This window comes from Miscanthus floridulus, unplaced genomic scaffold (genome assembly GCF_019320115.1).
Source record: "Miscanthus floridulus cultivar M001 unplaced genomic scaffold, ASM1932011v1 fs_698_1, whole genome shotgun sequence".
Classification (NCBI taxonomy): Eukaryota; Viridiplantae; Streptophyta; class Magnoliopsida; order Poales; family Poaceae; genus Miscanthus; species Miscanthus floridulus.
Window position 1 is genome coordinate 1 of NW_027097125.1, and position 13,833 is coordinate 13,833.

Consider the following 13,833-nt stretch of genomic DNA (forward strand, 5'->3'; position numbering starts at 1 on the left):
ATTTTAAAACAGTAGCAACAGCATATTAAAATATATATTTTCCATATAGTAATTTCTGTGCATGACCAACAAGGTTTCATTCAAATAATACACAAATCAGTAGTTCATCATGAATGGAGTCAACACTTATGTCAAAAATAGAATCAGCCTGCTCTATCAGCACATATATCATATATACAGATATGATATATGGTCATCTACATGTTCAACATGAATACTACAATGAATTCACAAATATGGATATCTGGTCATATAAAGAGGAGGAACCAGGCACCAAAGCAGAAGGGCTCCCACCACCTCCAACTAGTGGTGGCACCACAGCACGGCGGACTGGGCACTGGGCGGCGTTGGCAGCGTGAGGGCGCAGGCCGCATGGGGCATCGTGGTGTCGGGGGCTAAGGGGCGCCGCCGCTGGGATTGATTCCGTGGAAGGAGGCGTCATGGCCGCGTCCTCGCGTGAGGCTCTCAAGGTCAGGGGAGGCAGCGGGGAAGGAGAAAGAAACTGCTTCACCTTCCACTCCATCTCTACCTGTGAGAATATTACAAGGGCACTAATTAGTGGGGTCAAGCAGGTGGTCTGACCATTCCATTGGTATGCATTATTATCTATTGCGCAGATTTTTTCTAGAGTTTCTAATTCAAACATTTGACTGGTGACAGACAGGGAGCCAAATGTCTAAGATCCACTTATGTGGTCAGTAGAGATAACCTAGTCCATAGCATATAATTTGTATGCCTATGATGAAAGCTTGTCACTCGAATCAAAGTTTCAGTTTAAATATATAAATTGCTTATCTAATGCCAGCTAATCAAGAACATCTTATTTGGCGAAAATGTTAAATGCCATAGCCATACCTTGGGAGTCGACAGCGAGAGAACATCTTATTTGGCATCCCAACAGAAGTAACATGAAAGCTTACCCTTCGATGCAAGTTGCTCGTTCAAACCGGTATACTTGCTCTGCTCTACCTGAAAATTTATAAGGGAAAATAGGATTACTATATAAGTTAAATCAAACATTATTAATTATACATATACATACTGTTAATTCTCGTGACAGTAGTGCATGCAAACTACACTTGGAGAATAAGAAGTCCTAGACTGATTAATAATAAGATTGTAAGGAATACTGAGTACTATGAAGAAACACTTATTAGTTCACCAACGTGTATCTTGACATATCACGTTGAAGAAAAAAAAGGATAGCTTGATAAATTTATCAGTCAATTCCTTCTCTTCAGAAGGTAAACATCGATTTTTCTACAGATGGTTATATAAAAGTAGTTGTAGACACTAAAATTGCTCATGAATAATTGATCAAACAGAAAAGAGTACTTTGCAATCTTTATTCAATGTATCTCTCCCCTTATTTGAGTATGCCTTCCAATGCTCATGTACTCTGATCAATGATACTTTATACTAAGATCTATGAAAGTTTGCATCAGCTAACAATTGGCCAAAGATGCATGCGTTAATCACAAGGAACTACAAAAAGGTAGCTCATTAAGTCATTTGCACAACAAAAATGTAGTTGTTGTATGTGGACGTACTAGACTTCCCATACATTTTCTAACAAAAATGTAGTTGCATGTGATTTCCCCAGATTCTTAGAAGGGCTGCCATGTTTCGAGACACACAATCACAAAGAATGACTACAAGTTAGATACCAAATGGCATTGACTACAACAAACTACACTAGAAAACATACTCTGAATGCAATAAAAACTAAATTTACAGTGCAATCTCAGCCGAAAGATGGTGATTTTTGTTGCAATAATCACAATGATTCAGGAAATGGGAATTTGCATCATAGATTGCACATAAAAAATACAACAACCAACAACCACCGCCACGCCCCGCCGCCGGCCACCACCATCACCACCACAGCCACCGGCCGGATCCAGGAGAGGGAGGGTCGGATCCGGCCGGGTGAAGAAGGGGGAGGGGAGGAGCACCCGCCGGGGAAGAAGAAGGGGGAGGGGAGGGGTGCCGGCGGGGGAGAAGAAGGGGGAGGGCGCGGATCTGCTCGGTCGTCGTCGGCGGCGACGGATCTGGATGCGGCCTCGCCTCGTCCTCGCGCCACCGGTGAGGGAGGGAGAGCGCGGCCGCCGGCGTGGAGGTGGTGGCGCCGGATCCAGCCGCCTGGGGGCGCGCCCGCCGCGTCGATGAAGAGGGAGAGGGAGGAGGGGAGGAGCGGTGGCGCTGCTCGGGTAGGGGAGGAGTGGCGGCGCTGCTCGGGGAGGGGAGGAGCCTCCGCGCTGAGTCGCAGAGGGAGGGGCGCGGCGCTAAGTCGCGAGGCGCTGAAAGGAGAGAGTGAGGGAGGGGGTGCGGTCTAGTGCATGCGTGAGAGGGTGTTTGGGGCGGCGGCCGGCGGGTTAGGGTTAGGATTTTTCTGTGCGTGCATATATTTTTTCTGTGCGTTTTTAAAGAATCGACAGAATAAATTGTATTTTTCTGTGAGTGCTGATTTTTTCCGTGTGTGTATTGTCACGCAATTTTTCTGTCGGAATATTTTGGAACCGACAGAATAATCGTAATTTTTCTGTGCGTACCGAAAAAAAACGCACAGAAAAATTCATCACCCACAAAACAATTCGAGTTTCCAGTAGTGCCAGTCACTGGAAATTGGGATGAAGAAATGATAAATGATACCTTTTGGCCTGAGGATGCGAGCATCATATTATCATTGCCGATATTTCTGGAGAATGACAGCAGGCTAGCATGGCACTATGATAAAAAAGGTATATTCAGTGTCCGAAGCGCATACAAGGTTTGCTGAGATGACTGGCCTTGAAAAAGAGAATATAGAGGCAGTAGTATCCATCAGCAAATACCACCACTAAAGAGTGTCCTAAGACAAATTTAACCACAACTAATAAATTGATAACATCATTCAACATAGAAATGTGAGCGGTAATCAATGGATCAGGTACTGATGAGCTACAACTTCCTGAAGATTAGTGGAGGGGAATAGCTCATGTAGAGACTGACACGACTGCCTCAAGGCGCCGCTTAGCATGTGTGTTGATGAAGCAGACGGCAGAGGTAGGAGCAGATGTTCGAGTCGAAGCGTAGTGCGCTCATACATATGGGTCCACTTACCTATCCAAGCTCACGGCGCTCGGGCACGACCTTGGGCCTGGGCCGGGGAAAGGGACGCCAAGGTGGCGAGGAATGCCAGATGCTGCGGCAGCCGTTCCTCAAATAAATAAATAATAATAATAATAATAATAATAATAATAAATGCTGCGGTAATTATCAACGCTAGCCCAAATGACGTCCTCTGATCCGCTGGTCACCGTAGTTTATAATAGAAAAAATCACCGTGCATAGCCAACGCTCCATCTATGCAGCTCGCGGCGGCCGACCGGGCGGAGGCCGCCCGTGCTCATCCTATGCTCGCCACGGTCGCCCGAGCTCATCCCGTGCTCGGCGCAGGCGCCCGCACTGATCTCGGCCAGGGTGGAGGCGGCCCAACTCACCACAGCCAGGGTGGAGCTCACCTGCGTGCAGTTCACGGCAGCCCAAGCGGAGTCTACCCGTGCACAACGCGTGCTCCGCCTGCCCAGCTCGCCGTGGCTTGGGCGGAACTCGCCCGTGCATAGCTCGCAACGACCGGGAAGGAACTTGCCCACGCACAGCTCGCGCTTCACCCGCACAGTGTGGAGGCCTAGCACGGCCTTCTCCACCGGACCACCTGCCGCGGCCTTCTCCTCCAGAGCGGTGAGCTCCGCGTCATCGGAGAGCTCTACACCGGTAAACTCCACACGCCGACGAGCCTCCATTATTCTAAACAGCAAGGAGATGTTGCGTTGAAACTGCATGTTGCAAGCGTATGTTTCAAGTGTTTAGGTGTTTCAGAGGTATGTTGCAAGTGTTTTATATGGATATTGCAAAATTAGATTGGGATGTTGTAGATGTTGCAATGGTTGTATACGTATGTTGCAAAGCGTCTGTTTCAAATGTTTCATCTGTTTTTTGAAACATATGTTGTAAGTGTGTTAATTTAGATGTTGCATATGTTTCACACATCTTGCAAGTGTTTTACCTGAATGTTGGATGTGTTTTGCAATGGCCTTTTCAAGTGTTTTCATGTGTTTTTGCAAATGTTTCAGACATATGTTTTAAGTGTTTCATCTGTCTTTAGACGCTAGTTGCAAATGTTTTATCTCGATATTTCAAAAGTAGATCAGATATTGTTGCAAGGGACCCACCTGGCCGCCTGCTGCAGCTGCTTGGGCACTATCGACCGGGCGCAGACGTCCGAGCACAGGAACCGAAGGAGGTACGAGCAGTCCTCTCATGGGGTCGGGTGGTGCGGTCGACATTCGGGTGTAGCGGGCCCTGCGTGGGCGCGCGAAACAACGTGCAGGCGTGGGCGTCCGGACGCACGCGTCCGTCCAAAGACGTCCGGGCGCTAGCACTGCCGTACTAAAAAAAAGAAAAAAAAGAAAAGAAAAAACCTCTTCTTAGTGGCGGAAGACCAGAAAAAATTAAGCTAAATCAAAATCCATAATATATACTGATAGATAGTAAAGTAGATTATGGTCGATGCAGATGCAAGATGATCATCAGGTACAAAATATAGAAAAAAACATTTAGGATAAATAGAAAGATGTAACTTAGAAGTCAATTGACAAATCGAGTGATAAGGAAGCAGTTGCGTATAGGAGATTCTCAAGGAGTCTAGGTGACCACTGACCAGGGCAATCTCACTTGCCTCTTTATTTCTAATTATTGCAATATACTCAGTACATGTGTATGTCTGGTTTGGGCATTCCCTTTCCTTTTGAATCCATCTTTACTTAACTAATTTCATTGTTTCATAAATTAATCAACAAGATTCAATAGTTAATCAAAAGGAAACAAATTAAAAAACTAACAATTGTGAAAACAATAAAGAGCACAATGCACCAATGCCAATTAACTTTCGGAGGGATGTCCTTTATGAGTTCATCAACTTTAAAGTGTATTTTTGGTGCCTAAAACTTTTACGTCATGCACTGCAGGTCCACGTCTGTTCGGGATCTTGGAAAATTTTCATTGAGCTCTTTCCCCGGTCGCCTCCATCTCAAAAAGCCTCACCCATGCACAGAGAATGCGGCAGGGTGGCCGTGCCGACAGCTACGCCGTTGCCAAGCGATCAGGCACACTACCGGAAACATCTAAGTTGCCGAGTGTCCCCACCTTTGCCGTGGGCAAGATTTCGGGCACTCGGCAAACATGGTGTTTGCCGAGTGTCCCAAAGACAACACTCGGCAAAAACAAAACTCACGGCATAACAGTTTACGCCGAGTGCTGACACTCGACAAACAACCACTGGTAGAGAACAGAGCTTTACTCCCGGTGGGGAACCGCCTCTAGTCCCGGTTCCCCACCCGGGAGCAAGCATCCGGGACTAAAGGGGGTCCTTTAGTCCCGGGTCAGGAACCGGGACTAAAGGGGGACCTTTAGTCCCGGTGGGTAACACCAACCGGGACTAAAGGTGCCTCCTGACATGCCACGATGGCCGGCACCCTTTAGTCCCGGTTGGTAATACGAACCAGGACTAAAGGTTTTTTTTTCTTTTTTCTTTTCTTTTCATTTTTTCTTTTCTTTTCAAAATAGGTTTTCAAAGTCGTATTGTACGCCGCTAATTATACATTTATACGCGCATATAGTATGTTTCGGTTCAAGCACAATAAACATATTAAATCACACAATTCAAGCATAGAAATATATATATATATATATATATATATATATATATATATATATATATATATATATATATGCATGCATCATATATATATATTTACATGCATGCATGCATATGTGTATTTTACATTATATTATTTCATGTGCATATATTACAAAAGATTGCATTACAGTTGTTGTGATATAACAAGTTTCCTCTCATCCTCTAGCTTGGCTTTCATGGCAGTGTTGGGTCGAAGTAGAACTCGCCCTTGGAATCGATGACCTGGTCATTAAAAAATCCGGCTATAGACTCTTGAATTGCTTTGATTTGGTCTTGCCGTATGACCTTTTCCTCCAACCATCGAGCCTACAGGTTTGAATTAAAGGAAAATAAATTAATATATGTACATATATATATATATATATATATATATATATATATATAAAGACATAGTAACACAATCAATAATAATAATTAAATGAATATATATTGTATTTTTAACGTACTTTGAGTCTCTCTGTAGGAGTTCTTTGGGAGACCACCTTGATAAACTTGCAAACATAGTAACCACAGTAGTTGTTCCCCTGTTCCTGCCTCAAACACCACTTTACTAGAAAAAGATTTGTCATCCAATCTGGTGATCCGATAAAAGCTATATGTTTAATTAATAAAGATGATGCGATTTAGGGGTAACACCGGGGTAACTTCATGTCCGGGGTAACACCGTCGACCTCCGTTATCATTTTGCCGAGTGTCACCCGTTAACACACGGCAAACCAACCTATATGCCGAGTGTCAAAATACAACACTCGGCAAATCCTGCTATATGCCGAGTGTCAGCATATGACACTCGGCAAACAAATTTTTTTTTTTTGATTTTGCCCCCCAAACTTTTTGTACTTTTGTCTTACAATACCTGTTGCTCTGTGTTGAAGTTTTGTACATTTCTAAGTTATTTTACTATATTTCGTCAATTTATTTTAGTCAAATGAATTTTCGGTAATTTTTTTGATTTGAACTGCAAGTGCTTCGAATATCCGAAAGTGAATAAAAAATGATATTCTTGTCACTGAGTCTGTTTTGAGACCGTATCCAGGGCCAGACCAGAAATTTCGAACATTGTGTTCGCGAAACATGAGCAGAAACGCGTGGCGGAAAAGTCTGAAAATTCTATAAAAAGCAAACGAAGTCTGAAAATCACGAAATTCGTCGTGTTGTCATGATATCATACGTGGAGGCTATGGTAAAAAATTGAGAGTGTTTCGGCAAAGTTGACACGTTCGTTGCTTACAAATCGGATCATCTCCGGAGAAGTTTCTGAGATTTGAGAAAGATCCGGTAAGATGAGGAGACAATTTGAATGTCGATTTGGAGTTTCACTTCAAAATTTTTTGTATATACAATAGAGAACAAATATCGCTTCTTGTGAATTTTTGGCAATTTTTCGGAGCCATTTCGTAATTTTAATTCTTTCGTCGCAATTATTGAATTTTAGATGCGTGATATACAAACACATGAAATAATAGTCCAATTTTTGTACAAGCTTGAAATATACATTTGTGAGTGCACCTAACAAAGTGTAATGCAAGTTCATTTCATGAAATTAGTGAAACATGAAATAGAGGAAAGTAATCAAGTAGTGGAAAGGAAAGGGCAGCATGAAATATAGAAATAAGTTTGCTGAGTGCTGCATAGGTGGCACTCGGCAAAAATGTAATAAACTTTTTTTAAAATTTCTTGTTAAGGGAGAACAGGGATTTTTTAAAATAGGGAAAACAGGAGGGCACTTTTAAAAAAAATTGTTTGCCGAGTGCCCAATCATCACGGCACTCGGCAACTAGGCGTTTAGGTTTTTTTAAGTAGTTTACCGAGTGCGCCATCGGCCGACACTCGGCAAACTGATGGGATTTTTTTTAAAAAAAAATGTTGCCGAGTGTCGTATCGGGCTGACACTCGGCAAACAGGCCGCAAAATAGCTAGGCCGCTGGCCGGCTCTGGCCATTTCTCCATTCTATCCCCGCACACATGCCGCCGTCGACCTCCCTCCCCTCGCGCCGCCGTCGAGCTCCCCCCCACGCGCCCTCCTCCCTCTCCACTCCATCGTGCTCCCCACGCCCGCCGCCGTCGAGCTCCCTCCCCACGCGCCGCCGACCGCACACCCTCCACCCCAAACCCTCCGCCGCTCCCCTCCCTCCCCACTCCGCGGCCCCCTCCCTCCCCACCCCGCCCGCCTCCGCCGTCGACCTCCACCCCGCCCGGCCGGTCTGCCACAGCCACCGGCTGGCCCACGCCCCTGTCCCCGCCGCGAAACCGAGCGCGAGCACGATCCCGCCCGCCTGCCCCCAGCGAGTCCCTGCGCCACCTCGGTGCCCGCCCGCAGGGAGCCCCTTGCTCGACGCCACTCCGACAACCTCCTGGGCGGCTTCTACAGCGCGGCCGCCTCTCCGACGACAGCTGTTCTATGGCGACCCAGGTAACTCAAAGTCGCCATGCTCGGTTGCTTCCGATTTGGGACTCGTTTCAGTTTTGATTTCGGTTTCAGAAGTGGCTTCCATGTCTTGATAAGCATGACAGTCTTGTGAAGTACCAGCATAGTCCATAGGAGACGCCATAATTTTGTTGTTGATTTGAAGAACACATTGTTCCTAGTCTTAAAATGTTTATGTGCTGGAGTATTTGGATGCCAAATTCATTTTCCAACAAATCCCACAAAGTAGCTGCAAAGGAAAATTACTGTCGTTGGATGGTTCATTAGTCTAGATTAGTTCAGCCTTATTTAGCCTACCCATGTTCATGATTTCTTTCTTTGACATCCCAAGAGGTGTTCTAATATAAAGAAAATAGAGTATTTTAGATTTTGATTTTATTGGTACTATGATCAACTGAAAAAATATACTTGCTAAGTGGTCTGTTATCTGCCAACCAATGGAACATGGAGGTTTTAGTATACATAACCAGAACTTATAGAATAAATGCTTGTTGAACAAATGGCTTTTTTAAATTGTGCAATGAAGCCGGTATTTCGCAGGAGCTGCTAAGAAATAAATAAGTACATTAAAGACAAGACATTGCCCTGATGATTCTGATTTTTGGATGGATCTTTTGGGAGTGAAGGATTAATTCATGAGCTTAGAGAAATTCAAATTAGGATATGGAACTGAAATAAGTTTTTGGAAAGATATCTGGTTGGTTGCATATCCTCTCAAAGCATAGTATCCAAATTTCTATAATATAGTTTGACATGAACATGCTACTGTAGCAAATACTCTAGACGTAGTTCCTCTAAAGTTTCCTTCAGAAGGGCTTTAGTGGGAATTAAGTTCGTTGAGTAGAATAACTTAGTAGCAAGAGTAGCAAACCTTAACTTACAATTTGTACAAGATTGTTCTTTCATCTCATTAAAAATAGTGGCGAGTTCACTGTAAATTCGATGTATACATATACCTTGTCGATACGGGCATTACAAAGTCTTGCAGGATATTTGGCAATTAAATATACCACTGAAAATTAACTTTTATGTGATTCATCAAGAGGAGGTGATTTTAACTAAAGATAATTTATTAAAGAGGAATTGGAATGGGAACAAATCTTATGTGTTTTGTAGTAAGGAAGCAACTATTGAACACCTCTTCCTCGAGTGTTTGCATGCTAAGTTCCTGTGGCGGGCGATACATTTTGTTTTGGGTCTCAAACCCACTTTGAATGAATGGATGCCTTTCATGATTGACACAAACAAAAAGGTGGATCAAGTAAGACATTGTTATTATCGATAGGTGGTGCAGTCATTTGTTGGACATTATGGCCAGTAAGAAATAATATGGGTTTTGATAAATGCCAACCCAATGTTATGGCTTCTTTGTTTTCTAACTTTGTAAACTTGGATCCTTCTTTTCCTTACTTTTTATATATAACCAGTAGGGGCTCACACCTCCTGATGCCTACTACAAAATTTGGTCAAAACCAGTTGGCTAAGTTTAATTAATTGCTAAACAAACACCTGTTAATTTGGTCAAAACTTATGTAAGGAAAAGTTTGAAAAAATGAACCAAACACCACCTTCATCCATGGAAGCACTTTATTAGAAAAACCTGGGCGTCTGGTGGCCTTTTGGCCTGCGATGGATAGGGACGGATCCGTGCTGTGGGCTGTGGTGGCACAGGCAGAAGCAGCAGGTGAAGGAAAGGGAGCAGATGTGGAGGCGAACGACGAGCAATGGTCTCCACGCAGAGTGAACGAACTGGGATTGAACTACCTGGTCTGAATCGCCACCTGCAGCACCGCCGCCGCCGACTGACACGGAAGCCATCGGCCTTTCCTTGGACGAGACGATGAGCAGGCAAGCGGCTCAAGGCCGGCGCCAGTAGCACAGTAGCACTCTAAAACACACCACACGTACAGGGATGAGGATCGAGCCAATTCTTGCTTGTGCTCAACTACTGGCTGCGTTTGGTCAAGATGACAGGATTTCATTCTTATTTATAGCAGAAGCAAAGCACTATGGACAGTACGGCCCTCCTATGCACGCACATAGCTCTAATATAATGGCTAGAATAGACAATTTCTCAACCTCCAATTTGTAATACAGTACGAGTTTTGACCATAAACTACGAAATTGCATACCGGCCGGACACCCTTTAACAGTTGAAACTGGACATGGTCTTCTAGCTGCTCTTAGAGATGGTTTTCTATGTTCGGAAAATAATAAAAAGAGACTAATGCATCATAGATCCATTAACTTTTTCTATGTCACGCCTCACTCAAATCGACCACAATAGCTCAAGAATGCAACTTCTCTGCTGCAGCTTGTGGAACCCCAGTCAGTCCGCTGATCTGTTCCTCTCGGGCAACAACACACTACCAATCAGGTTGGGAGCATGGTAGCATGTGTAGTTGTGGTTGCAGTTGCCATGTTGATAGTAACATTAGTATTCTATAGAATCAGGTCCATAGAATACTAATGTTACTATGCAATATATAGATACTAACTATAAAAGGCCTAGCCAGCAGTATTCTCTGCATTTGCTTGCCAACCCTTATTCTAAATTGCATGGTGATTACTATGCAATATATAGATACTCTGCCATCTGGACTGGATGTGGTAGCAAATAAGAACTGGTTTTAGTTTTTTTTGTACGATTTACACACCAACTGACTACGTGTAGCCCTGATTCTGTTCCCCTGGTTGCAATCTCGTGAGAATGAACAAATGAAATTGAGACATGAGACCGATTCAGTTTGCTTGCTTCCGGTAGCAGATTATTTTCTGAAGCCTGCCCTTGTACACCTCACCCTACCACATCCAGTCTGTCACATCAGCTTAGATTGGGGTAGCAGATTATATTGGTACATAGCCCCTCTGTCAAACAATTTGCTAAAATCTATTGCTCACAGGTCACATCAGCTTAGTCTCACAGAAACAATATTTTTCAGAGTTCAGAAACCGATCTGCCAGTAGTTTAGTAGAAATTTAGACTCCCTATGTATAGGCCTAGGCGAGAACTAAAAAACTCACATCACACCAGGAGGCTGAAAAGTCCAGATCATGATTTTTGGAGTAGGCCTTGAAACGTAGAGATGCTTTTAGGTCCTGTTTTTGGAAACCTAGCTAGCTAGCTTCTATTCGATGAAAAGTCCAGATCTTGTTTCTTTTTACTTTGTTTATGGTGATATAAAGGTAATTACTTACTCGTGTGAAATGACTTATTCTTTTAGGGAGGACTGAGGCTTCTGGCTGTTTGTTGGTGTTCCGTGGACCTTGTAGCGGTTGAGGCTTCTCCTGTTTGCGGGACAGCGAGGTGAGGCATAAAACACCCCTCTTTTCCGTATCATGCATGTTTGTAGAGCACGTAACCCGGTTAGGCGTCTCCCGTTCGAAAGAGATCTGTTTGCATATCGATAACCGTATCTGTTTCGAATTGTCCACATTTTTTGGACAGCCCTAGGATGCATAGATGGGGTTAGTCTCCGTGGTCTACTCCGTTCCAAGGCAGAGTTTCGACAGCATCTCCCTGTTGTTCTCCGGATACACAATCTTCCTACCGGGACGTGTATTTGGAGAACAGCATCTCCCTGTAGACCATGAAGACTTAACCGGTGCGATCGAAATGGAAGTAGATAATGAAAGGGTTGATGAAGAGGACGATGGAGATGAGGTGGAAAATGTGCAAGACTTAGAATTACTTGAGCGAGTGCGTATAGGCAATGCCGATGATGACAACATTGGTCCTTCGGATAGTGTTGATTATTTCGACATGTGTGATAGTGATGATGAGAGTTATGATCCGGCTGATCCCGATCATGATGCCTATTTCTAATACAAGTAATACTATCATTTTCTAATTATGTTTCGTTTATTTTGCATTTCTTTTTCAGGTTGTCCTGTTTATATGTGCTTATTGGTTTACTCTTTTTAATTGCAGGTGATTGACAAAAGATGGTGGGCGGTATGAGGTCCGTCGGGTCATTTTACCGGAGCTCGGCGTCCGCTCCAGCTGAGGAGGCTCCTGCAGCCGAGGAGCCACCGCGGAGGCGTAGGGGTCGGCCGAAAGGCCAGGGTCGGCAGGCGCGTGCAGCGACTCGGCCGCCATCGCCTGTACCTCCCTCGCCTCAGGAGGAGGCGGAGGAGGAGCAGCACGAGCACGAGAAGCACGAGGAGCAGGCCGAGCAGGAGGAGGGCGAGCACGAGGAGGGGGAGGTCGAGCACGAGGCAGAGGAGGAGCCCTCGGCGGGGGGTTCCTCTTCCTCCTCTTTGAAGATCTGGTTGCGAGGCCCTTTACGCCTCCCGGAACATCCTATACCTTTCACGAAACGGCCGGTGATTCGCCCCAATGGGCCAAGGTAAGTATCTTAAGATGTTATCGCTACTTCTTTTGATATGTTTAACATGGCAAAATACAAACTAATATTTTTTCGTTAATCACTTGGACAGGGGATGGAAGGTTGTGGCTGCAGGTGATCACAAACGCCTTCCCGGTGGAATCCTGGGTCTTCTGTGTAGGGAACACTTCCCCAGCCTGGTGGACTGGGTAGGAGGGGTGGAGCCGACCTACACGTTCGAGCACTACGCGTCTGCCCCCGATGCACGAGATCGGAAGGCAGGAAATTCGACAACAAGGCTCAGCGGGTTGTGAAAGAGCTGTGGGTAAGCCTTCCCCACACTATCTTGCTCAATACATCGCATTCCTATCAGATCCTTGAAATAATGACTACATACATAATGTTTATGTGCAGGATTTCTACAGATGTGACGAGGGATACGAGGAGAGGGCCAAGAGGCACGCTCACAAAGCCTGCTACAAGCTCGTGAAGGACATGCACTACGAGGCGCGTATCCTGGCTGTACAGCAATACAAAGCTGTCTTCGAGGAAGTGAAGATCGACAAAGACCTCGCAAGAACCTTGACGCTGACCAAAGAGCAATACATGCTAGGTAAATACTGTTTCTTCCAGAGATTAAGTACACTTACTGTGTTCTTATATGACAAATGCTTGTTGACGTGTAGGTGCCTCCAAATTGGGTGGCCGGTAAAGGCGAGTGCTGGAGGAGGATGGTGGACAAGTGGTGCTCCCCAGAGTGGTCGGAGACACACGCCGCTTGCCGGGAGCGGCGTTTGATGATGACAGGTGCACCACACCATCAGGGGAACCTTACCCTTGCCGAGTACGCGGAGAGATGGGTACGTGACTTCATTTATGTATTCCAACTGCTTGCTTCTGCATAGTTTCTAATGATCTTATTGTTTGTTTCACAGTCGGCGTCACATGGTGGCGCACCTTGCTCCCAGGTGAAGGCATGGGCTATGGTCCACAAGGGCAAGGCGACGTCCGCCTGTTGACTTCAACCCGGAGGACCCCCCCCCCCCCCTCGGCGTACAGCAATCCCTCCATCCACAGCCATCTCACCGAGTACACAACGGCGGCCAAGGCGGTCCATGGGCCAGAGTACGATCCGAGCACCCAGGATTTCGAAGGAGACCTTGTCATGAGGGTGGGAGGAGGCAAGAAGCATGGCAGGTACTGGCTTGGCGACAGCGTCGTCGACACGGCCACTACTCCCACTCTCTCCCAGATCCGAGCAAGCGACACGGGCCAGAGGCCGCCCATACGCCCACGGCCGACCAGTACACAGCACGCCATGCAGACTTTGCAGGTTA

At 45.4% G+C, this 13,833-nt stretch overlaps 1 protein-coding gene and 1 non-coding gene across 2 annotated transcripts; one reads left to right on the plus strand and one right to left on the minus strand.

Annotated features, from left to right (window-relative positions):
* Positions 1-1,737: 1,737 nt before the first annotated feature.
* On the minus strand, positions 1,738-1,819 carry LOC136532728 (small nucleolar RNA Z196/R39/R59 family). The gene has a single exon (XR_010778298.1). It is a non-coding gene; the product is annotated as a small nucleolar RNA Z196/R39/R59 family (small nucleolar RNA).
* Positions 1,820-7,705: 5,886 nt separating this feature from the next.
* On the plus strand, positions 7,706-12,107 carry LOC136532725 (vegetative cell wall protein gp1-like). The gene is made up of 2 exons (XM_066525318.1): positions 7,706-8,153; positions 12,100-12,107. The coding sequence occupies exons 1-2, from the start codon at positions 7,706-7,708 to the stop codon at positions 12,105-12,107; spliced, it is 456 nt and encodes a 151-aa protein (XP_066381415.1).
* The last annotated feature ends 1,726 nt before the right edge of the window (positions 12,108-13,833 follow it).

Coding starts and splice junctions, on each gene's coding strand:
- LOC136532725 (XM_066525318.1), top strand. CDS start 7,706: ATGCCGCCGTCGACCTCCCTCCCCTCGCGCCGCCGTCGAGCTCCCCCC.